This window comes from Protomyctophum parallelum (assembly GCF_964188405.1).
Source record: "Protomyctophum parallelum genome assembly, chromosome: 8".
NCBI lineage: Eukaryota > Metazoa > Chordata > Actinopteri > Myctophiformes > Myctophidae > Protomyctophum > Protomyctophum parallelum.
In genome coordinates, this window is record NC_139703.1 from 41373739 (window position 1) to 41400766 (window position 27028).

Sequence of the window (27028 nt, forward strand, 5' to 3'; positions counted from 1 at the left end):
AAAATCTTCTCTCCTTTGTTTAAATACATTTCAAGTAGCCCAATTTATTATACAAAGAAAGCCTTCTATGGGTTATTTACAATTCATGTCCAGATATATCAGAATTCAGGTTTATTGTTGAGTAACAGCTACTGTATGTAACAAAAGAAATGCTCTTTTAGACATGCTTTACAGAATGTACACATAAACAAAGTTCAAAAATACATTTGAAATGAAGTCATTTTTTTGTTCCTTTTTTGCTAAAAATCAATACAAAAAAGCAGCATTTGATAGAGCATTACTGCTAAACTTTGGTATAAATTCATAAAGGCTGTCAACAAATAAAACAAATAAGTACAAATGAACATTATATTGAGCTGTGTTGGCAAAAATATTGACCATTAAATCAATGTACACGCTCCAGAAGTGAAGCTTCGCTGGGATGATAGATGGATAGGTAGAAAACTTTATCCAGAGGAAAACTGCAGTGCAGATCTACCTGTCATTGTACCTTTCCATTTCAATTTCTCCAACAATCAGAGGAGCATGAAATTGAACTGCAAACCCTTAAAGCAATTACAATAGGTAACAAAAAGAAAAACTGCTTCGGCTGGATCAAGGAGTCACAAAGCTGACAGATGGGAATCCGTGACAGAGGCTTGATTCCAAATGTATGCAGACCCTGCTAATGATCTGGCACAAAACAAACCTGACTGACTCCTTCCTATCAAGCTTCGATACACCACAGGGGTTTAGAGGGACTTGACGGGTATACTGAGACATGCCTGATTGTTGAGGAAATATTCCCATGTGGAGTTTATTATTTCTTAGGGGAAATAAATACTTGAAGCTAGCTGAGGCAAGAATGTCAAAAGAATCATGCGAATCCTGTTAAGTAGATGCACATATACCATTTTAAGCGGACTCTGTGTGGGCACTTTATCGGATTCTGAAGTATGTCTACTTGTCCAGACATAAAGTACTAATACGATAACCTTTCATGAGACAATGTTGCTGTTAGTTTTAACAAAGTATAACCACCTTGTCTTGATAGATTGTAAATTAATGTATCAGCATGACTTCATGCTTGATTTATTCTTTAGTCTTCATGTAAGTAATCAAGTTTCACGGTGATAACTATTTCTTAAAAATGTTCATCCTATTCACCCATCATGTATATAGGTGAAAATGACAAGAGTATGTTCATAAATATGAAAAGGCTCCTCCTGTGGAAGAGTTTACATTAATTTACTTATAGACCCTATAAACAATTGTAATATAGGTATTTGATAATGAAATCTTGCCCTGGTCGCTGATATAGGGTGCAGTACCAAATGTTGACATTTATACACCACTACTAAAGAGAGAAAATGAAAGATGAATGAGACCCTTTGTTGAAACGAGCAGAATGTTGCCTACCGGATGCATGACAATTTATATAATTAAGATGTTTTGCATGGAATGTTTCCTATGAATTCAGATTTGACAGAAATCAAATTAACTGAAAAGAAAAAAGATTACAATAATGAGAGCTGCAAACTCTCCATATACAGGAGGGAGAAATTATCAAACATCGTAATCAACAAGGTGAATATTCCCAAAGTGTGAAACAATTGGGTGAATATATTCATAAAACAAGAAAGTGGTCTAAGAGGAACAAATGGGTGAGGCACGTTAGTCTACTAAATTAATTCACAACACGTCTGGGCGATTCAGAAGTGCAATAAACAAGAGCTCTTCAGAATGACAAAACATGTAATAAGGCCAAATTGAACTTGACATAAATACCACTGCTTTCTTCCTGATAAGCACTTTGATTTCCCAAATGGCCGAAAGCAATTTGACAATTTAACTTCATGAAAACAACGTGGAATGCACATGGTTGCAACTTTATAATTACGGTGATCAGGATAAACTGGAATATAACGTAGTCTTGAGAAATAAATTGGTCTTATAACCTGTACAAAACGTGTGGCATATGGAATCATGCTGGGACAACACCAGCTGAAAATTAAAGAGTAAAAACATGTAAAGGTCACTGAAGTTTAAAGGATTTAAGCCTCTCTACAAAAGGCCTAGAAGGATATGAGATTGAATAGATTAACAGCCATATGTACACATACATACAAGTATAAAATAATACAATACATTCTCCTTTTTCACAGTCCCAAGAAGAAAGATAATCTAGCCCTAATGAATATCAATAAAGATGATTAAAAAGCGAAGTTTGTGATATGGAAGTCATGGCAACAAGCCTTTACAGCAATGTAAATTGGCATGCACACTGCATTCTAAAGAAAATAGACCACCATTTACGTTAAGTGCCTGTTAATGAATCATGAGAAACAGAAAAAGATATCAGTGCATGATGAATTGAATTATAAACCATGAAAATACGGGCAAAAAGCTGTTGAGGAGACTGCTTGTAAAAAAATAAAAGTTGGCTATTACAGAATGGCCAGCAAATCCATGATTGTCAAATGTGCAAACTTTGTATACTTTCTTAAACCCAACATAACAGCATTATGAAAACATAAGAAAAAGTCATTTACTCTTGACACAGGACAAAACGAGAATAGGCAATGATATAGGTTATATATATTTATATATATATACTTTATATATATATATATAAATTATAATATACACCACTCTTGGTGTCATCGTCTCTGGGATTTGCATAACTGGTTACCAGATTACGTTGTTATGAGTCTATAGGGATTCCTACGGGAATGTATGGACATATGCATTTAAGGTCGCTTCCCTACATTAAGTTAATAAAAGAACCGCAAACTGCTGGTCAGGGAACTACACAGACCCCTGTGCATTTGACCCACTATCTGCTCCACACACACTTAGGAAGAGGTCAATTATTCATTTCCACATGAGTCATGTAGCAAGACTGCTCCACCAAGCTACCGTACCAGCCATGAGGAGTCGGGGCTACCAGCGTGAAGCAGTATATGCCCACTGGCACTAGAACTGTACTTCCTTGCCCCTCCTCCCAGCTCCCACCTCAGTTGCAGGAATGGTGAGTGTGAGAAGTTAAGACATCTCAAAAACACTCCCATGGCAGCATCAAACATGGCTCCTTTGAAGCATACATTCATAGCGTTCTCTCCAAGGAGAGTGAAGAGGGTTAAGGGTTTTCTTCCTTTTTTTGACAGAAAGAGGCCCTGCAGAGTTGGGGGGGGGGGGGTGCGGTTTAGGCATCACTGAGCGAGGCGACTTTAATCACCAATCCATTTCTCCAGCCCAAGATTATCTGTCTGTTTTCCTTTTTCCTCCATAGCGGAGAGCAAACAAAGCGTCTCCTTCTCCCGTGGAGGGGGAGGAATGTAAACATACATGAGAGCTTCTTTGGCAGAGTGTGAGGAGGTCTCTTTGGAGGTAGTGGGTAGAAAGAGAGAGAGAGAGGTGAAGGTTTGAGAGATGCAACAAGGAAGAGTCAGAGGGAAGAATGTGGCTGGGAGGGCGTTTGGGCGTTCCCCTATGTGGGAATGGGCTGCTCTTGAGGGTTAGTCCTGTTATGGGAGGCACTTCTGTGGTCCTGCGTGCACTGACCGGACCGGGTGTCCACCTCCGCAGTGTTGCATTGTTGCACCTCTGCTCCATCGGCCGCTGAAGAGCTTAACCGGGTTGTCCTGTGTACAGTCACTGGGTGCTGGGATGGCCCCAGCTGGGGCCTCATGGACGACTCTTCTCCTTCCACCCAAAATGACCTGCTGGAAACATCTATGGCCAAGAAGAGAGTGGGAGAAAGTAGATCAGAGCTTAGTTTAGAAAGACCTTTGTGGAAACACAGTACATCACATCCACAAAAGGTGAATATTGCTGCAGGAGTCATATAATACAGAAACAAATCTATGTGTAATAAAGTGGTAAAACGGATGTCCCTCAAGCCCTGCAACATTTCCTGGAGAATCCTCACAGCAGAGGGAGAGGCAATACTAAAAGTGTCACAATGGGTTAGGTTTACAGTAAGTGTATATGCACACGATGACTTTCCAATTCCCTCTTCTTTTGACAAATGTTGAAGGATCACACTTTGGCTACCAGGGTTCAAGCTGCATTTCAAATCAAGTCTACCAGAGCATATTGGCGTACAGCTTATACCGTCATATTATGTGCCATTTGTAGCCACTTGATATTTTCCTTTCGAAATTCAGCTCACTCGTTTTTATCAAAGTTTATAAAAAAGTAAAAATTCCATCAATTCAATATCGTGGGCTTCTGATATGTTTCCTTCCTGCTGTCAATAGAGTAAAATGACAGATCTGCTAAGCTTGAGATACTAAAAAACGGCATAGAAAGAATTGATGCCTCATCTATCGTTTCGCCGTATCCTGGGTTCAGTTCCCCGGATGGCTCATACAGATCTCCAGAGTTCAGACAGACACTTTGTATCTGAACCGATAAGATCCTAGAGTCCAGTATCCACACAAAAGGCAATCTCGCTGCTTCATAACTTGCTGTGAAATACCTCGTCCTTGGGCAAGGTGGCGTTAAGTGAAATCTATGAGCTCATTGTTTACATCTAGGCATAAGCTAGACTGGACCTCTGCCCACTCGCTTGGGAGACTGAAAGCATTTTTTTTGTCCATTAGTAAATGAGATAGGAGAACAGGTTTCCAGTGTAGATTTGCAGACATTAATTTCTTAACCCATTAATACCGGGAAAGCATCAATGTCATTTTAGATTTTAGCGTTGGCTATTAAAATAAATAGCAGATATACTTTGTAATGTAAATGTATATGTTCAGTGTGGCACAATCAAGAAATAAAATACCTTAAGGGGAACAGTTACATAATGCATACACACTTTTCACCTCTACCAGGAAGGTAATTGGATCACCTACCATCCTTTTCGCTAGTCTAATCAGGGACTACAGCAGCTAGACCCGGGACTCTAGTTGATGGCAATTAAAATTCCCCGACGTTACAGAAACTGACAGTACAGAAAAACTGTATTTTCAATGCATATCTCTAAATTGGGCCCTCCTGACTTACACTCAAGTAGATGTTCTGCTTATTCTGTGACATGGAAATAGCACCCAAGAGTCAAAATGGAGTACCACCCCATCTCTCACATCCATTGAAATTGCCACATAAATGTCCCAAATATTCCAGGCTTTTCTAGTCATTCCACATCTCCCAAACGAGTGCTGAGACTTGAGTTAAGTAATCACCGTTAGTGTAGTGCTCTGAGGGCACATTGCCACTCAGCCTTTTGTCATGGGAGGCCGGGAAGACGGACGGGTCCTGGTTGCCAATGAGGCTCTCCAGGGTCACGTCTTCATGCTGGGTGTGCTCGCTGAAGGACTCCTTGGCGCCTGGTGGTAGGCTTTTGTCCAGGGGGTCGTCCTCGCCCAGGTATGCGTAGGGGCAGTAGTCCCGTGTGCGTGAGTAGATGTTTGCGTTGTCGTAGCAGTCGGAGCAGATGACCAATGAACCGGCGCCACCTTGTGGGGACAAAACAGGGGCACTTACTACAGGCCTAATGTTAAGATTCTATGGCATGTTCCGTGCATATGTGCACTTCTGTCAGGAAGCGGTATAAACCTCAGTGTTAATTCTGAATGTAATCAAATGGATTACCATTTACATTTGTACACACTCCGCTTTATAAATGGATAAACTAACACTGATTATTGTGTACGTTTCCTGTAGAAAGTATAGATGAACCTCATCAATTCTATGGGAATATCACATTGTTGTTATCAGGATATATAAAAACGAATTAAAACATTGCCATAAAATAAGTACTCCATACTCAAATAGGAGGATGTCAACAGTTTTATTGCCAGGATTAAACGATCATGTTTCAATCTTCACTGCCTATGTTTAAAGTTACGTTTGAACAGCCACTGCGCCGACCGCTGAGTTGCTCGTCATGAAAATCGACTTTAAAATGGTGTAATCGCTTGTCGTAATCTTGGCGATCACCCTTTGCACACCAGAGTGACAGACCTTTTTGCGATGACATCATCAAAGCTCGTCTCCTCTCACTCTACTCTGTCCGGTGGATTGCCCGTATGACTTAAAAAACGATTAAAAATGTGGATTAAACAATGAAAACATAACTCGGGCAACTCGCCAATCGCAGGTAAAGTGTTCTACAGTTAATTAACTCCAGTAACTCGGGTTCTGTAGTCAAAGTGTTAATTTGTGACATAAACCAATTACGGTAATCATTGAGTAAAGCCAAGTATGAAGGTATCCCAGTAGGTATGTTAATGGGTCTTCAACAGAGCGTCCACAGTTACTGTAAGGGAGCGGCCAAGTTTTTGTGCGATAGGATTTCGTTTTCTCCAAATTATGTAAATGTAAAAAATACACATTGACATGAATTCAATCACACAACCGTAATGTCCCTGGTTCAATTCTGGCCAGACACCTGTATGTTGCATGTCCATAGATACCACTCTAAAATAAATGATCCCATGCCCATGTTAAATAAAAAGTAAAAAGGCCACTAACCATTGGGGACTCCTGTCAGTCCCTCTCGGGTGTCCCCAGGATTGAAGCTGCTGCGTCCTGTAAACAGGGAGCCCACCCTGCAGTGGAGCATGCCGTTCCCGTCAGTCTCCACCTCGCTGCCTGTGTCCCCATAACACACACCTACAAAACATGCACACCATCGTTCAGCAAAAACACAATAAACCCAGTATGGTCACATTGTGGATTAACGTAGTTGTAGAAAAGCACAGTCACACGTTGCAAATGACTCAAAAAACGAAAGTCTTATATTTTGAGAGAGAGATATATATTGACAAATGACTTTACAGTGTAGATGGGGTATTACTGCCAAAAATGAACATACAGAACAGAAGTCAAGTTTCAGTCAAACCAATTTGAGTGCACGAGAATGGCCACCCACCGTCTGTGCCCTTATGGATGTATCCGTTGGAGAGAGGAGGCATAAGCTGCTGGTGGCTGCCTGCCTCAGAGTTACTGTAGCCCTCCTGGGGCTCGGACAGCGTTCCCTGGGAGGACAGGTAGCTGGGGATGTCTGCTGGTAAGTTCATCTCATCTGGAAGGCAGGCAAAAGCATCTTTTTGTTACATACGGTCTGAGAAGTCAGTGTAAGAGCCTTTCACACGAATACCAGGTATTTCTTCCCCTGTGGGCACTTTCATTATCTTGTGGTTATTCTACACTCATTTTAGGTCCTCAGAGAACCCCAGAAATGCAGTACAGAACCGGCATAACTGACTAGGAGATTCAAGTGGAGAAAGACCGTTAGGAGATCACAAAATTAAACTATATTTCATAGTGCTTGGGGACTCGCTGGAAATCCCCCTCATATCAGCAGACCCAGCTTTGGAAAGAATTGTTCCATGATGCTTTCATAACGACATTTACTTGGAATCAAAGATGGCTGAATGAGCCTGGTGAAAAGGTAAGACTTAAGGTGCTACTCCTACGAAGCCAAAGCCTCAAGCAGCAGCTGAACACCAAGACAAGCTTTTTATTCTCCTGTTCTACCAAAATGATTGACACCATTGACAGCCCACACTACATTTGGCAATTCTGTTTGCATTTAAAGGTAAAAGTGTTAATTGAATAAACAATTAATAGATCCACTCTGTTTAGTGGAGAAATGGAGAATCAGAATGGAGAAATTTGTCATTTACAACCAAATATGAACGTTTGATATTTCTGTTTCACTGTATAAAAATGTAATGTAAAGTGTTATAATTTTGTGATTAGGCCTACATTATGTAATTTAGATAGCATTTTATGTAGACATAGCACCATATAGTATAGTTTCATTATATAGATATTACACTGTTAGACAGATGTTAGGTTCTTAGCGTTCTTAGCTTTCTTATGATTCTTGATGACTATTTCTATGTATTTGATGTGTTGTTCTTGCTTACTGTAAATCGCTCTGGATTTAGAGAGTCTGCTAAATGCCTAAATTGTATGCGAGTAATTTAGACCATAGAAAAACTTTCGCCCTGGTTGCATTATGAAAGTAGTGCTGCACCCACCAGTGTTGGTGATACTGTAGTCTTCACTCTTCCTGCGCATGTGGTAGATCACAATGACCCACACCAGCGAGGTGCCCACCACACAGCAGACCACCACGATCACCACGATGCCCACGGTCGTCCAGCCGTCCTGGTCGTAGCCACCGCCTGTGTCGCAGTTGGGCGAGGGCGAAACGCCCAGGTAGATGTGGCCGCGCTCCGTGCCCAGCGTGTTGGACATGATGCAGGTGTACTTGCCGGCGTCGGCAGGCCCAGCGTCCACGATGATGAGCAGCTGGTTGGCCGCGGCGAAGAAGTGCCGCTCTGTCAACACCAGCGGCCCGTCGTCCTTGGTCCAGTTGAGGCGGGGAGCCGGGCTGCCGCCCGCAATGCACTGCAGCACAGCCGTCTCCCCGCGGGCCACCGTCCTGTCTTCCAGAGGACGCATGAAGGATGGCGTTTCTGGAAGGAGACACATGGCCTCAATCAGTGTCTGATTTACAGCAGTATTCAATAGGAACTATAGCTTGACAGTTGTATTCAAAGCTGCACTCCAGAGCTTGTTCTGAAGCTCATAGATGCAATCTCTCCCCTGGCCAAGCAAGGATTCCCTCTCGCCTGAGTGGAAGATTATTTGGCATCGTGCACAGGAAACCCGGGTTTGAATCCCGGGTAGGACATAAAACATTACAGAAATAGCTATAGTTTAACAGTTTAAAGTTAAACCATTTTAAAATATGCAGGACTTGAATGTAAGTTATGCAAGGAACCATCTGCACATGCGGTGATAGTCAATGTTGAATGAATCTGTAGTTTGACTTTGAACACAAGATACTGATTTCATGTTACTTGTAAAAGGTCACTTTTTTCTAAAGCCATTGATTATGTCAGTATATCAGGGCTGAAAGCCTATGTTTCACTCGCATTCTGTGATCAAATTGGTTATGTTGGAGCTGTCCAGTTACACTGTAATTTTCACAAAGTGAATTGGCACACCAAACAGGCCACAGTATAACAAGATTTGCTGTTACATCTACATTAGTTAATCAAATTACAAAAGAACACAAAATTGGGCATGTCGCTATCAATCTCAAATGAAATGTCCTAGGAGTAAAACACTTCGCCAACAGAACTAGATACACTACAAACACCAAAACATTAAAAACAAACAATAATGGGGGTCTGGGACACAGCAAGAATGGCAACATAAGAGGAGCCAGTGTGATGACATGAGTGAAGAATAGGGATGCATCAATTCCTTACACACTTAGATCAATTGAGTATGTACAAGTGGTTAAAGCCAAAAGGTATGAATCAACACAAGTATACAGTATATTATTCGAGTGAAGGGCTCAGGAAGGAGTGGTAGAAGATCTTTCAAAGAATTACAGGAACAGTATTTGTCGCACAGGTCTCTGACTCACCCAGCACAGTGAGGGTGGCGTTGGCCGACAGGCTGCCCGCTGCATTCTGGGCTGTGCAGCTATACACGCCCATGTCCTCTGTCTTCACGTTGGCAATGAAGAAGATATCATCATCAGGCATGACGTGCATGCGACGCTCACGGGCAGCAGGGAAGTCCGTGCCCCCATCCTTCTGCCAGGCGATTTGGGGTGACGGGTGGCCCTCTGCAGCGCACTCCAGACGGGCCATGGTACCCGTGCGGATGGTCAAGTCCATAGGGGTCTTGAGGAAAGAAGGTAGCTCTATGGGAAGAACGATGGAAAACAGGGTTGGTGGAAAGTTTAGAGATGAGTCTCAGATGACATTCAGACCTACATGGTATTTGCAAACATGCTCTAGTCTTGTAGATGGTTAGCTTTTACTAGATCAAGAATTTAAATAGTATTGTGTCGTTCATTAGCGACCATACAAACCCTCGCAGAACTATTCTGAAATTGTGTTTAACCATCTTTAAATCATCTTCTGGATAAAACTGTATTTGTAAAGACTTGACATTCAACACCTTTCTGGTTTTAGGCGGTTCCAAAAACATAAAACAAAACAAAAATAAAATGGTTCAAGAAAATAAACAGATAGTCGATAACAAGCCAAGCTTCCACGGAAAGCACAAGACATTTCCCTTACCATTAACGGTAAGCTTGGCCCTGTTGGAGTAGTTGGCGCCGAAGTGGTTGGACACCACACACTGGTAGCGGCCCTCGTCGGTGAAGTTGACGTTGAGGAGGTGCAGCACGGTGGTATAGAGCAGCTCACCCTCCTGGTAGCGGGCATAGTTCTGCACCTCGGCGTCATACAGCACCTCGCCGTCCTTGCGCCAGGCCGTGGTCATTGGAGAGTCGCTGCTGCTGGAGGCGATGCAGGTCAGTGTCACGTTGTTCCCTCGCAGCGCCGTGTAGGTTTCTGGGTGTGCAGTGATCCGAGGCTTAGGGAAGTCATCTGTGGAGCAGAGGGGAGAACAGACTCGGATCAGAAAACCTTGTGGAACCAACGTTGGATTGGCAAAGGCAACAGAACTGAAATCTTGAAATGTTAACAATTTGAACTGCCGGAATGAACAGCTTTGCTAATAGATTGTGCCACTAAATGGATACTGATCTAAATGTAAGCACAGTCACTACAGGTAAAGATCACTCATCTTCTGACTGTGCTCAGAACAGATACACAGATCAGAAACTAAAGGCCAGATACTAAAAAAAATAATGCTGAATACAAAATTTGTATTCAGCATTCATTTTTGTCTCCACCAGGCCGAAGGAATGGGGAGAGAGTATGTTTTGTTAGTATCTGCTCTTTATAGTGTATAATATCTGTATTTGTCAAAAATCAGCGGCAGCTAGAGGCGGGATCAAGGCAGGACTGTGTATGCCTTGATCCCGCCTCTAGCTGCCGCTGATTGGCCAGGCCGTTTGGTGGCCGGAGCATCGAGTCTGCCTGAGAGTTCCCAGATGGGAGCAGGAGGGGGGAACCCAGTGTACTCTCTGCTGCCCCATCTGGCGGAGTCAGGTTATGTGCAGATGGCCCTGATGAAAACAATAAGACCAGGTTCTTGACTAAAACGCAGTATGAAGGAGAAAAAATATTGCCCCACCTTTTTTGCTGCTCTGTGGCTGATAAACAGCTAATAATGGATAAGTGAAAGAGTGACTGACCACAAACAAACTCCTCAGGGCGGACAGACAGGACGGTGTGACCCAGAAGGCTGGCGGGATGGGCGCACACAGCTGAGACAGACTGCTCGAAGTGGCTGTCAGTCAACCACTTGCCCAGCCACTGGAGCTGGCAATCACACAGCAAGCTGCTGCTGTTCAGAACACTGAAAACAACAGATGCCAACAGTAAGGTGGTGTAATGTCCAGTGTGGGTTAAAAATCCAAAACCAGTGTGGGTTAAGGATCCAAAAACATATTGGGGGGGGGGGGAAAGGAGTGAGTGATGTACCACCAACCATAGTTAATTAGTGTCCAAGGGACCCAGTTCATAAAAATATCATGAAACCTTTCTCACATCTTAAATATGCTTGCTGGTACCTCTACGGCCACTCCTGTCTACTTACAACACTTGTAGCTTCATATGCGACAGTGACTCGGGGTGTATTGACATGATGCCGTTCTTACTCAGGTCCCTGCGGGAGGACGGAAATATGGATCAGGCACTCCAGCGGTGTGATATGATCAAGATGGCATCACATTTCACAGGCGCAAGACAATATCAGCATGATTGTAATAAAACCCTTCCCCTGTCCCAGGATCCCTTCGGCAATAAGTGCTGATGACTCTGATACTCAAGGCTGTATTGGCCATGTACCGTCTCAAGGAGAAAGGAGTTAGTACTCACAGGTGCTCAAGCTCATCCAGGCCCTCAAACGCTTTCTTTGTGATTGATTTGATCTTGTTCCGTTGTAGAATCCTGGCAGATACGAATGTAAAAGTCATACAATGCTAATAAACCTGGCTTTCACAGTAACATCAGTCCTCTGTAAAGTTTTACCGTTTGTGAACTGGTAAAAAACGGTATGTGTAAAATGAACTTAACCGACATCTGAGGAAGAGGCAGATTTATGTATTGATGATTAGTCATGAAAAAGGTAGTATACCAACAAAATTATATTTTCAAGCCCTAAGAAGCAGCGTTTCACAGTTAGCAGGTTGGAGCCCTAGAGAGGATGGTGAGATGTTCCGATTGTGTTGGCCCAGAAAATAGTATAACTTTAGACAGGTCAACCCAAATGTACGTATCTGCCTTGCCAGTGTGAATCCAGTACATAGCCACTGATGGAAGCGCTACATTCACGAGTTTTCATGTGCTTGAAATTAAACGATTCACCCTGATCCGTACTTGGCTTTTTGTACATTTCCATAGATACATTTTGCATCAGTTATTCATTATCTATGGGACATGGTAATTACTTACAGTGTGTTCAGCTTCTTCATCCCATCAAATGCACCAATTGAGTCTTCAATGGCCCAAGAGATTTCATTGTTGCGGATGTCCCTGAAACAAAACAAAAAAACAAGTGTTAAAAAAGTGAGACCTAAAAATAAAATCATCCTTTGACAGCTGGGAGAAAATTATTTCTACCAGGCATGTTGACAGAGTGAGAGTCACAGCTGGGTGCTCTTGCCTCTCTATGACAAGGGAGTGATTTAATTGGCTCTGTTTTTATCTCTCTCTCTCTCTAGGTCGTCCTAGGACGAGCCTTCAGCAGCGCCTGCTGCCCTCTCGCTCCTCCATAACACAGACCTTACTTTAGGATGTAGGTGTGAGACGGCCTCGTGATCGATGAGTGAACCCACAGAGGCTTGTTGTGTTCACAGAGTGGGCCATGGGCCCTTTCGCATCTCTCGCCTGGGTGCGTCTGAAAAGGACCCCGACTCTCATCTGATTCCCGTCAGCTACGAAGGCCCATGAGGATGACAGCACTAGCAAACCCGCCCACCCCCCTCTCTCTTTTGTAGCTCCATGTATTCTCGGAACTCTGTGCACTAATTAATGCCTTCCTATTCCACTCCCTTCAAACTCACCCTGATGCCACTAGTACTCTCAGGGAGATTTCTATTTAATAAGATGTAGTTGCTTAATTAAATCCAACAACTGGCCCTTGATTGCACTCGCTGCTCAATATAGTTTCAGAGTTTTACATTAAACCTCGGTACAATCTAATATTTTTGAGACACTTGGAGGTAGGTCTATTCGTTAATACTAAAGGGATTGCTAATGGTAATGCTACAAGATGAAGACTACAAATTCTATTTCTACAGTGGTTACTACAAGATGATCTAAGAAAAATAACAGTACACACAAAAAGTGAATCAAACAAACCTACTGTGTTTAGCAGCCTTCATCAGAATGCATAAAACCAACATCAGGTTAGATCTTATGATAAGTACAATGCATTCTTCAAAAAACGACAATATTTTACCAAACTTGTGTATTGTTTTTTTTTCTGCTTTCAAATAAACCAGTTATTTTTGTATGGCAATATTATGGCAATATTCAATGATGAACATACAACTATACACAATAGCGTAAAGCTACCTTTTCTGTCAATATAGCATCAAAAATTGTTTCACCCTATTGTATGTGTTAGCTATTCAAAAATAGCCAAGCTCACAACAAGCTTATAATAGCCAATCTACAAGCTCACAACAGGCTTGTAGATCAGCTATTTTCCCTGGCATAAAATCTTTTCGGATGGGGGTCCACATCCAACTAAATACATATCAATTTGAGGTTCCTTGACATGAAAATGTTAAAATAAACTACCGTTCTAGATGGCTTTCCCCGTAGGCACCACACCGTCCCGTCAAAATTATATGTTTATGTATGACAGTGGTTCCCAAACTTTTTCATGTCAATGATGACCCCCAAAATGACACTCATTAGCCCGCAGACAGACCCCCATTAGAAAAGATATACCAGGGACCTAACATGACTCCGCCAGCTGGTGGCAGCAGTGAGTTCCTCCTCCTGCTCCCATTTGGTCTCTCTCAGGCAGAGACGATGTACTCCGATCAAAATCTGATGGAGCATTATGCGGCCGTATGCGGCCACTAGAGGGGGGGATCAACGCGAGACTGGTGACGTATTGTAGCTGTGCCACAGCGCAAATGTAAACACAAGCTAACAGGACTACAAGTCTACAACTCGAAATTATTATGGAGATATCAGATTTTTGTCCCGCTGCTTCCGGTTCATCGTTTCTGCTTGAGAGAGACCAGATCAAGGTAGGAGGGAACTTGTGAACTCAATACTGCCAGGTTACCAGGGACCATTTGGTTCCAAACTATCCTTTAGCTGGGGACCCCCTGGAACTCCCTCAAGGACCCCTAGGGGTCCCCAGACCCCACTTTGGGAACCAATGATGTATGACATATCGTCAAAGTTCTGCAAATAGACAATGACATGAATGGATGGTATGGTGCAGTCCTTACAGTGTACGTAGGCTGGCCAGAGTGCTGAAGACTCCCTCTCCCAGGTGGCTGATGGAGTTTTCGCCGAGATTCAGGGTCTCCAAGAGACCCAAGCCTACAAAGGCTGTCTCCTCCAGCCGAGGTAGATGGTTGAAGGACAGATCTCTGTAGGCAGAGAGAACACAGTCAGCCTAATCTACAATTCTCAAACGGATAGTTCCAATCCTTGATTCCCATTGGCTGGTTCCCGTGATTTAAAAAAAACACACACACAATATATCTACTCCTTAGATCAGTTCATATCAGTCACAGGTGCGATATTTGTTACTGCGTTATTTCTACCGTGATCCAGCGTATCTGTAGCCAGGTAGAAAAAGCAGGTGCGCTTCCTCTGGATACTGCCCTTGGTTAAGACAGTGGGTGCTCAAATAAAAAATGCAAGACTGGCTCAGATGCAATTTCTCATATTTTATTGAGAACGCTTATTCGTTTCAGCAACAGCTTTCTTCAGAGCAGATGAAAAACAATCTGCTCTGAGGAAGGCTGTTGCCGAAATGCGTAAGCGTTCAATAAAATATGAGAAATTGCATCTGAGCCAGTCTTGCATTTTTTATTTTGGAGTGCCGCTTTTTCCACTTTCGTGGTTTATGAGTTGAGGTAAGGGCAGCGCTTGTTTTTCTTGCAAGCCCCGGTCGTGCAAGACTTCTAAGCAGTGAGAGCCACACATGCTTGTTAACAAAAACAAGCACTCCCATTCCCTATTAAAATAGGAAGAGTCTCTCGGCACAACACAGGTCCTGCAGCCCCACTAGACTAAGAGGCTAGGCTAGCAGTTTTGTTTATTATGTTATGTTTATGGAACGTTATGTTTCGTTTCTCTGTGTGTGCTATTGATTCAGTTTGGGAAATGTAATGCTGTCTGGCACACAGCCATCTCAATGGTCTATACTGGCAAGTAGCTTTTGCCGGGAACTTCTTTCTTGTAGAAATTGTTCTTGTAGTGAATTAAGAACTGTTTTAATTGGAGGACGCGTCTATCAAATCAAATCAAATCAAATTTTATTTATAGAGCACATTTTCAAAGACCAGGAGGCCAACCAAAGTGCTGTACAGGAAACATGACACAAGTAACATAGTAAAACAAAATCAAAGCAACACAAAAAAAGTACACAGGTTAATTAGGTCAAACATTGAAAGCCAGGGAGAAGAAATGGGTTTTGAGTAAAGACTTAAAGGTCTCTAAGGAGGGAGCAGACTTAATATGAAGGGGCAGACAGTTCCAGAGTTTGGGGCCGGCCACCGAAAAGGCACGGTCACCTCTGGACCTGTAATTGGAATTGGGCACAGTCAGGAGCCGCTGGTCAGCTGACCTCAGGGCCCTGGATGGGGTGTAAGGGACCATGAGTGCCTATAAATACAGGGGGGCCAAACCGTTTAGGGATTTAAAAACAGATAATAGAATCTTAAAATCAATTCTAAATTTAACGGGAAGCCAGTGGAGGGAGGCAAGAACCGGAGTGATATGATCACGCCTCCTCGTGCCAGTGAGTAGGCGTGCGGCGGCATTTTGGACAAGCTGCAGACCTCTGAGAGTGGACTGGTCCATGCCTACAAATAGCGCATTGCAATAATCGAGCCGCGATGAGATAAAGGCGTGGATAACTCTCTGAAGGTCAGGTTGGGAAAGGTAGCCCTTGATCCTGGCCACTAGCCTGAGTTGATAGAAACTTGCTTTGACCACGGAGCTAATCTGTTTATCAAATTTAAGGTTGTTGTCAAACAACACACCCAGATTTTTCACTGATGAGTGGATATTGGCACTGAGGGGTCCCAAGGTTGCAAGGGACGGGGCTGACTGTTGGCCAAAAATGATAACCTCCGTCTTACTTTCGTTGAGGGTGAGAAAGTTATTTAGCATCCAACTTTTGATGTCGGAGATGCAATCGACAGCCTGACAGCAAGACTCCTGTCAGTCAGGTAGGATCTAAACCACAGTAGAGCAGTACCAGTGATACCTACACAATGCTCTAACCTGGAGAGCAGGATGCTGTGATCCACGGTATCAAAAGCGGCAGTCAGGTCCAGGAGGACCAGGGCGGCCGGACTACCTGAGTCAGTGGTTAAACTCAGGTCATTAAAAACTATAAGTAGGGCCGTTTCGGTACTATGACCAGGTTTAAAACCAGACTGAAATGTATCGTGGATACCATGAGTAGTTAAAAATACTTGAAGCTGTATGTAAACTACTTTTTCTAAAACTTTTGATAAAAATGGGAGCTGGGAAATAGGTCGAAATTTAGCGAGGACGGAGGGGTCTAAATTATTCTTTTTAAGAAGAGGTTTGATAGTAGCGTGTTTAAAATTAGCCGGGACTGTACCCAACTTCAGGCAGGATTTATGATTAAACTAATGGTAATGATTTTCATGTTGACATACTTGTAACCATAATAGAAAAGCAATAAGGCACGCGAGGTCGCAGTTTGTCGAAGTGCGTCAGCCTCTCAGCCAATGTAAAATCTGTTACAGCGACCTTTAGTGGCTTACTTTGCTTTAATCTTCCGCATAATCTTACTATGAATGCGCGTGCGTACGTGTGTGTACCGTTGTAATGCACGCAACTCCTTTCACCTGGGCCAGGCTCTGCCAGTGGGCCTAATGAGGCCAACTCCTTTCACCTGTGCAATTACCAGCCTCTGCCTCAGCCAATTGAGGCTCAACCAATCAGGCTCTGCCAGTGGGCCGAATTGATTGCCAAGTACACTTTTCAGTTTGCAGTCTTCACACACACAGGCACATACACAGATCTCCATGTCAACATGTTCAGGTCAACTTTACTGTAGGGCGTAGGCCACTTGTCAGAACTACAGCGATTGCTGTAACCTATCCGCACGTATATAGCCTCTATTGAATATCTATTGAATGTATATAGACTCTATTGAATCTATAAAATGGCGGACATCCGTCGCCACGGCGGAGAACTTTAAATCCATGAAAATGACACACTAGGTTATTCATGCAAGATCGTGATTAGAAATGCTAATCTGCAGCATTAGCCTGTAAACATCTTCAGATAACATTTGTTTGTTTGCATATAAAACCACCAGAAGCAAGCAAGCAAACAGCCAAAGCAGCTGCAGAAGCTTAACATACTGAAGGCAGCTCACACTGCACTAAGACAACAGCCATTCCTCAGAGTGCAGAGAATGAAAACCAGAGACTGTGGCTGGTGAAAGTACCTAGAGTGCTGTGTAGAAGCCTAAAAGCGTGTGTGCGTGCGTGTAAAAATTCACAGTAAAGACAACTCACAGTTCCTCCAGTTTTTGGCAGAACTCCCAGGCGTCGGGTCGGATGATGCCGATGGCGTTCTGGCTGACCCTTAGTACTCGCAGCATGCGCAGGCCATACAGCCAGCCTTTGTTGACCTCAGTCAGGTTGTTGTGCTCCAGCTCCCTGCAATACAAACAGAGGGGTAAAACGGACAGCTGCCTCAATCACATAAAACCTTTCTGACAGTTACACAGGAGCTTTCAGGGGGCATGCAATGAATGTGCATAAACGTAATGTAAGAAATTATACAAGTAACCAATTTCTATATTTCTTAGAGTCAATACAAGTGTGACGTGTCGTGCAAATATTGAAAAATCTAAGTAATAAAAATCCTAAATTGAAATTTGCCTTATTTTCTTTGTTCATGGACACTAAAACGACATTGTTTACACTCAGGTATCTATAGTGGAGATCAAGTGAGTATCATATTAGCATGTTTTTTACCCAGCTTCTCTTTAGTGCTGCATCTATGCATCTATATCCAAACTACTTTTCATGTTTTAAAGAGTCATGCAACCGTTCTATTAGATAAATCATTGTCACACGTCAAAGTTCAAGAGACAACTCCACACTCACAGCTCTTCTATGTTGTTGAGTCCAAAAAAGGCCCCATCCATGAGTTTGGTCACTCCATTCCTCTGCATTTTCAGTGATCGCAAGGAGTCCATGCCCTTGAATGTTAGGCTATCCACCACCTTGATCTTGTTACGCTTCAATTCACTGTAAGAATGATTATAAAGCATCTTCTTTATACCACCAATTTGGTCTATACACAGCATGAAAAGGCATCCAACTACCAAAATACAAACTTATTAATTAATTCAATGACATTCAAAAAATCTCAAGAGACGATCTACAAGCCCACAACACATTGTGATGTGTGAACTTGTAGATCTGCTATATTTGAAAATATTTGAAAACTATTTTTTTCTACAGTATGACATGCCCAAAATAGCGATGCCAGGTTGAAAGTGGTTAAAAATTTGGACACATTGGCTATTTCGCAGTATAATTGACGATTTCAATGACATCAAAAAGGTCAATATAGGTTAGGAACAGCAGTAATGAGATTTAGCAAATGCACATTGCTCAGTGCTCAAGAAACGTCACTGTCAATTCATGGCCTTGGACACTTATTCATTCAACACTCACAGGAACTGCAGCTGTGGGAGTCTGAATACTTTGGACGGCAGCATAGCTATTCTGTTCCTGTTCAGCTTGAGGACCAGCAGGGTGCTGGAGATGTTGTCAAAGCAGCCAGGCTCCAGGGCGCTGATCTTGTTATTACTCAAATTCCTATCAGATAAAGAAACAGAAACGTCAGAGCTAAATATAAGTAAGGTTAGATGATTGCATTCACACCTGCATTTTCACTGCTGGAAGAGGCACGGTTTCACACAAAAGGGGCTCAACAGAAAGAAAGAGCCTACTGGAAACAATGAGCAAAAGAACTAAATCGATATACGTGATTTTTTCCTCTAATTTGATAAACTGCCAATTAATTAAGAGCAATTCCATTATGGTGGATTTGAAAATGTGTTACTCTGATGTGTGCCAAGCTAAATTTATCAAATGCCATTAATGGCATATCTTCTGTGTTGTGTTATTTACTGCCTTCCGTCTCTGTTCTTGTGCCGTCTGTTCTATTGGTTCTGCTATTTGTTAGCTCACCTGCCTTTATGTTCTCTGTTCTGGTCTGTCGGCTTCCTTTCAATTAATTTTATTTTACCGTTTTTATCCCACATTATCCACTGTACGCTTCGCTTGTGCTTCATTTCACTGTGGCACTGTAAATAATTGGTGCTCACTTGAACACGAACAATGTTAATTCCCAATAACTCATACTAGTTATACACCTTTTAGTCTTTTACTCTACACTAAATCAGGGTTCTTGCACCATTTTGAAAGTTAAATTTAAGAAAGCTGTTTAAAATATCTTCACAGAAAATAGCCTTTTTGCGAGCTTGTAGGCCAGCTATTTTTGCTGAATAAGTATGAGGCCCATATGGCAGGAGCCTATCTCTGTTTCTGTAGCGTGAGGCAGCTTGATGTACAAGTACACCACCTGGACATGACACTAGTATGTCGCAGGGACTTACCCCCAATCCAACCCTTGATGCTGAGTGCCAAGCAGCACTGGGTCCCATTTTTTGTATGACCCGGCCAGGGATCGAACCCTGACCTCCCAGTCTCAGGGCGGACACTCTAACCACAAGGCCACTGAGCTGATATTTTTGCTGAATGTTAGCCCCAAAATAGGGATGCCAGAGGACAATAATTGGTAACTTAAAAATAATATTAGGTAAGTGTGAAGTGTGCACGCACAGATATTTGAGCTGCATGGAGGGGAAGGATCCAGCCTTGAGCTCAGCGATGGAGTTGGAGGTCAGGTCCAAAGTGTCCAGGGAGACGTACGGCTGCAGGTGATGCATCGACAGCTCTGAGATTCGGTTGTGGACTCTGGGTAACACAATTATTTAAATTAATTAAATAAATGCATTTATTTTCTCCAAATTAAATTCTGACAATCAATGGTGATCACAGCAACTTCAGCAAGTTTTATACTTTGTGCATAGTTTTCCTGCACAATACATGCATGTGTTTGTATGGAAACATACAGATAAGTATAAATATAAGTCAAAATTCTCCCAAAGAGGATTTAAATTAAATGATAAATCTATGCTTTGGCTAGTAAACAAAACATGTGTAAGGCAAGAACACTTAACCCAAATTGCAATAGGTGCAAACATAATGACAGGAAAAGCAGATGACATATAACTAGAAGATATTCTTAACTTACAAGGATAGCGTGGTGATGTTGGAGGTAACATATCCAAGAAACGGAATAGCAGTCAATTCATTATGGTTCATGGTGCTGAAATGACATCATGAAGGAATTATAGTTTCATTAAGATAACGAATGTAATCTAACTAAATCATTAACTCAATGGCAAAATTAAACGACCATCAGTGAAGCCTCATCTGTCCATTGGAAACCCTGGTAAGATTATTTACCGTTATTAATTGTGTAGTGCACTGGTTTTCAACGTGGGATCTGGGGTCACCCCAGGGGTTCTTGGGGGGAATTTCAGGGGTAGCTAAACCAATGATAGTGAAGAACCAAATGGACCCTTAAGGGCCTTTCGCATCCAGCACTATTTATTTATACTATAACTATATTCTTCACCATCGTTTGTTGTTAATAGTTGTGGTGTGGACACTGCAACCCACTTGTGTGTGTGTTTGTGCGCGTTATATATTTATTTATATATATATTTTTGTAACTATAGTTAGTTACAATGGTGTGATCATCCCTTTAAGGGTCAAATTACTTCCATTTGTAAATTAAGTTAGATTAGTGAGGATTCCACAGTGGCAGAGATTTATTAAAATCAATGCATATCAAAAAGGTGTCACATGAATCACTGAGGAATAGTCTCTGCCTGCTGCCAGGATAGCATTACTTACAGTTGGGTGATCCCTTCAGGTAGGTCGTGAGGTGCACTGGGCAACCTTTTTCTGTTGCAATCCATGATCTGGACGTCGTCTTGACCTCTGGAACAGGAGCACGGAGCAGGACAGGGCTCCAGCGACCAGACACTGTCCGTCAGAGTCAGACTCAACAACATCAAGACGAGGGCCGGGGGAACGGGCCAGCCTTCCGCCATTTTAAATGTCCTCCTCCTTCCCTTCCTATCGGTAGCTACGTGGCTAAGTTGCTAACTGAGTGAGCAGCTTTAAACAGTTACAAAAACGAAATCCAATTATTTCTGCGACTCGATGCTCGTCAAATAGGCATATGTGTTCGCGTTAATTTCGGAATAATCACACGTGGCGCCGTACAATGCATTGTTCCAACTTGCGTGCGGCTGCATCCCAACAAAGATTTTCTCCCCCAGTCTTCTTCTTCCCACAGTGGTTGAAATTCCTTCCGCTCCAATCTGGACAACACACTCCCAAAGTGGCTAACGCTACTAGCCCGCCGATAAGCTGATTTTCACCGCTTCATATGAGCCATTCTACACACCGATGGTCTACATATGACTCCGTGTCACGTTTATCTCCAACCACGAGAAGTTCGATCGACGTTTTAAACACTTAAAAGTTATTTTTCCTCCGACTCCGTGCCTCGAAGGAACAACAAAGCACCTCGCAGTCATGACATGAGATATCCTGAGTCCCCTCCCCCTTTCTTCCAAGCATGTTTACAGTTATCCTATTGGTCTGTTTTGGTGACTGTCAAATATTTGCTCTAGAATAGATCAGTGGTTTTCAACCCCTTTTCATATCAAGGCTTATTTATTCGGCATTTGAGCCATGGACAACCATGTGATGACAAAAGACTCTCAGACCTAAAACTAAAGGATATTTTGTTGTCTTTGGATATTTTCCCCCCCACAATTCCATGCTGTATTGATGTTGGTACCATTAGGAGATAACAGGAAAACGTTGATCAAAATGACAATTCTTCTACATTCTCTAATTGTTTAGACATCTTGTAAATTAAGTAATGCAGATGTTTAACAATAATTAACTCTTGAGTGTAAAATGTGACACTCTCAAGCAGTTATTTGGTTACCAACTCTCCATTAAACTGGGGACCATCTGGAACCCTCTCAAGGGACCACTGGTTGAAAACCACTGCAGTGTTTGAAAAAAAATTTTATGTACACTACACATTCCACGGAAACAAAATACAAGACTACGCCGGTCAGGGGATCTTAGTATAATCTGATCGACAGGAGGAATTGACTTTAAAGAAACACGGGTTTTTTTACGTTTGTTTCTGAACAAATATCAAATATTGGTTCATTTTTCTAATATTCTAGCCCACAAAATAAATCAGGACAACCTTACGCCACCCTGGGAATTTCAGATAATTTCATATCAGATTGAATACCTAACAACACGTTTGATAATAAGGAGCAGAGATTTTATTTTGGCTCAGGGCAGAATAAAATAATAATATTAAGTAGGCCTACTTAAATCAAAGAGCCAGGTTAATAAATATCGTTCTTTATCTTCTCCTTTTCTTTACAGTAAACTATGTGTCTGTTTACATGCTATTTGTTATGAAAAATCAACACCAGGCAAATTCTGTTATAGCCTATATGTATTTATTTATTGCCTGCCTGCTACATACTTTTGCATACACATGAACATTAGGAGGCAAACGTTTTCGTTTTTGTCCAGGTGATGGCGATGTTGCTGCACTCTTTATTTTTTTCAGCAATGGTCTGAATCAAAGCTGTCTGCATGGTTTCTGGCTTTGGGAGAGAATCACTCAAAAAACAAATTTGTTCTAGCCTACATTTTTAATCAAAGGAATAATAATAGATTATGAAACATACGTTGTATTCGCATCAACATATACTTAATGGACACTTCACCCATTTCCAACCTCATCTCCATAATTGGTCCTGCTCATTATAAGAAACTGAATCTGTTTCATTGGTGGGCTGTACAGTTCAGAAACCTGCCTGTATACCTGTGACATCATCAGTGGGAATTCCATTCCAAAAGAAACTGCAGCCTTTCTCTTCCTGGAAAGTTAGCATGTTATAATCAAAGCCATTGTTCTTGCATTAAGACAAGTTTGAAAAGACCAAATCTGCCTCCCAATGATGTCACTGAGACAGAGACAAGTAGACAAAAAATCTTATATTGAGCATGATAGTGAGGACCAGTTATATGAATATAGGTTGAAAAGGGGTGCAGTGCTCCTTTAAGTACCAAAAGTAAAAGTACTCTTTATGAATGGCCTATTTAATATTTAAAATGGACTTCATCGGGACCAACGGGACCCCCAGTGCCTCTTCTCTGACATTGATTGCGAGTCTCGCTATAATGAACAGGATGGGGGGGTGTCACCGTAACTCTGTAGGACCCCCACTAGGATCCCAAAATATTTGGTGTTACCATTGTGGGTTTGAACCTTGGCTAGAGTCTGGCTGTAGCTTGTGTCTATCATTGGAACCATGTTGGAACTCTGTTGTCCCGGATAATGCTCATCAGTTTCCCCTGTTGGATCGTGTCAAAAGCCTTTTGGAAGTAAATGAAGGTGATCACCGATTCACCGCTGACAGGTTCCACTCCCTTTACTCGATCCTTCCAGTGTACTCAGTGCCAGGATCTTGCCTGTCTGTTGTTCGCTCTGGACGATCAAACTAGAGTGCAGATCAGAAAAAGCACCAAGGGTGTGCACTGTGGAGAGCCCACCTGCACCCTAGATAGAAGAAGGATAAGAAAATACATCATAAGAGAAACTCCTTGTTAGTGATAGGTTACACTAGTATGCAAACTATCAAGATAGGTTGTGTAGTTCTATATAGAATATGAGGATGTTGAAAGTGATGGTTGTTTTTGTAGACCACATTGGTAGTTCAGTAATCTCTCAGATCGGTTTGCTATGTCTTGAAGGCAGGCAGGATAACATGTTAATGTTCCCAATTTTCCCACCTTTCTCAGGTTACAATAACTAAGAACAAAATCATCTATATCCGTACCTAGGTTATACACGCTACAGCATCACACTACACACAAAATCTAGCTATACAAGTTATCAACCATGGATCATGATTTTCAAACAGTTTTACAGGCGACGACTGCTTTACAACAGAATAGAAAGCTGACCAATGTCCAAGTGTATCACTGAACAGTTCGTCTGGACACAGAGAAACGGGCAAATAGAAATAGACTGGATTCCTGAACAGTCAAGACCATGTACCATACATCACATCAATATTTTAATATTCAATCATGATGCTCAGCTCAATACATGTGTCGCGCCCAATGTCAATGTTAAACGTTGGTAAATAAAGAGTGTGTTTGGCATCAGGACTACGAGTTGTGCGACCTCTCCTTTCTATTTTAAATGCACCTCATCAACCAGGAAAAGATGTAGGAATGTCTTGATAGTCTGTGTAATCCACAGATGTTGACAGATAGATGGAGCCCACACACCATATTAGGTACAAAAAGTCGTCTTTATTTATTCATTTTGATAAATAAACGAAATCGTTTTTGTACCGTATATGGTGTGTAGGCTCCATCCATGTCAACTCAAGTCTCTTTAGCCCAGCACCCACCTGTCGATGTGCGTATTCTACGTCCTCCATAATCTACAGATGTAAAATATATTTCTTTGTTCAGAATTAATATTTGCAAGTATAAGATGATGTATGACCTAACTGTCACAAGAGAAGCCAGCCATAGTGTATTTAATAGTTAATAGATAACTATAGACAGAGACAGCTCAAAGAAATGTAAAATATCTACAGTCGGACAGTTGGTGCTAAATTCTGAACAAAGACAGCACAGAGAAATACAAAAATCTACAGTTAGGAATGTTAGCTAATGCAAATGTCTGTATGAAGAAGATACAGAGAGATGCAAAATACCTAGAAATGTTAGCTTATGCCTGTTATCTGACTGGCAATATTGCAAATGTATTCAGTCAGCCAATATTTTTTGCCAGCTATTAGAATGAGGAGTTTCATCATGCCTCATTCCACTATGATGCCTCTGAGGCTGCCGCATCATAGTGGAAGAGGTTCATGATAAACCTCTGAAATCTTAGGATTCTAGCATGTTTATTCAAATACGTAGATCTTGGTATACTTCGTTTGTCATGTCCATGTTTTATTCTAACTTTTAGCAACATCCTTGGCTTTGTGTTGTGGTATGCATGAACGGGCCATATTTTCCACCCTGCACTATCCCTTGGCACTACCTGCTACCCGTTAATTATACACACAGGGCAGATGGATTCTTGGTTAGAGTGGGTGACAATATTATCACACGAAAAGATGAAATGACCTACCTAGGTTCCATCCTGGAGGCAGATCTTTCCGGTGATAAAATGGCCACCAACGTAATCAAAAAAGTCAATCAAAGAACAAGATTCCTATACAGGATCTCCTCACTGGTCGACAAAAACACCTTGAAGACCCTAACAGGAGCCCTCGTACAAGGTTTCTTTGACTATATGCATGCACCTCTTGGTACGACAGCACCTCAAAGGTCCTTAAATCAAGGCTCCAGACTTCCCGAAACAAACTGGTCAGGCTACTACTTGGCCTCACTCCCCGAACCCACCTCACCCCTGCCCACTTTGACAGGCTGGAATGGCTTAGGGTTGACGACGAGTACAGCATCTTGCAATGGGTCTGGTCCACAAGATTCAATACACCACCAAGATACCCATGTACCTGTCTAAATACTTAAATACACCCACAACATCATGAGGGAGTGCAACAAACTATATGTGCAACCCAGATTCGGCACAAACAAGGGACTAAATTATTTTCGCTCCTATGCCACCAAAATGTGGAACGCCCTACCAACAGTCATTAAGACATGCGAATCCCTTGACTCCTTCGAAACCGCTCTCAAAGGGCACCTACGGACGGCTGCAATTCGAAACTGGCCCCCGTAAAATCTGAATACCCCACACGCCCACCCCTTTTTCTCCTCACTGTATATGTTTCTTTTTCCTTTTTACCTCCTTTATGATGAATTCCTGTTCTGTTCTTTGGCTAAATAGAATTGTATAGTTGTACGTCTCTAAATGTTTCGATGAATTGAAGGTGGACCCTCTTGTAAACAAGTGTAATGCATTATCGGGTCGTCCACTCACAGTTAACAGTTTTTGTATTGAGTTGTGCTTGAAATGTACTGTAATTCTGCAAACTGTTAATACTTCAATCAATCAATCAAAAACACTGTCCCCAAACAGTAGCTATACGGCCATGCTACATTAGGCTGACTTCGTTATTTGCGCCTGTCAGTGTGACCATGGCCATGTAGCTATCCTTAAAATATGTCAAATCTGTTTGAAAGTATAACTATTGTTCAAGTTAATGCCACACAATAATGATAATCGTTGTGAGTTGGTTTTGACCAGAGTGTAGAGACGCTTTGATCTCGCCGCAAAGTGGGTGACTATGGGCACCCACTTAGTTCCAAACATTGCTCCTATCGCTGGAACTATCCCATTGAGATAGAATGAGCACTTCCGCATTCCGTTGTTACAATGGGAGTCAACGCTAGTGTCGCCACTCTTACTATATTACTCTGGTTTTGACATGTGGTCTTGATTAATGCTCTGTTTTTTCATCAGTGGATTGACAATCTGGAGCACATTGTCAGATATATTCATAACAATAAATGCTGTTATTAATTTTTTAAATATGAATAATAATCATGTAATAATTTTTAGAGAAACAGTAATTGGCCTTTGGTTTGTCGCCCATGAACAGTCAAGAGACTGAAAGATCATGATTGGCCCACAGGCTTGGCTCTCACCTTGCCCAGTGGCCCTGTGCTATAATCATGGTCCAGGGCCCACCCACACATTATGGAGAGGAGAAA

The 27028-nt window shown here is 42.1% G+C and overlaps 1 protein-coding gene across 1 annotated transcript; it reads right to left on the reverse strand.

The window, feature by feature from the left end:
* Positions 1 to 96: 96 nt before the first annotated feature.
* lrig2 (leucine-rich repeats and immunoglobulin-like domains 2) lies at positions 97 to 21815 on the reverse strand. Its single transcript, XM_083771734.1, has 18 exons — positions 21125 to 21815; positions 20457 to 20531; positions 19982 to 20116; positions 18809 to 18952; positions 18233 to 18376; positions 17636 to 17779; positions 14351 to 14494; positions 12330 to 12410; positions 11754 to 11825; positions 11473 to 11541; positions 11069 to 11232; positions 10044 to 10355; positions 9380 to 9661; positions 7977 to 8417; positions 6860 to 7012; positions 6460 to 6600; positions 5169 to 5441; positions 97 to 3714 (listed from the first exon to the last, which is right to left on the reverse strand). Exons 1-18 carry the CDS (start codon positions 21322 to 21324, stop codon positions 3470 to 3472), a joined length of 3219 nt encoding a protein of 1072 aa, XP_083627860.1. The 5' UTR covers positions 21325 to 21815; the 3' UTR covers positions 97 to 3469.
* Positions 21816 to 27028: the final 5213 nt, after the last annotated feature.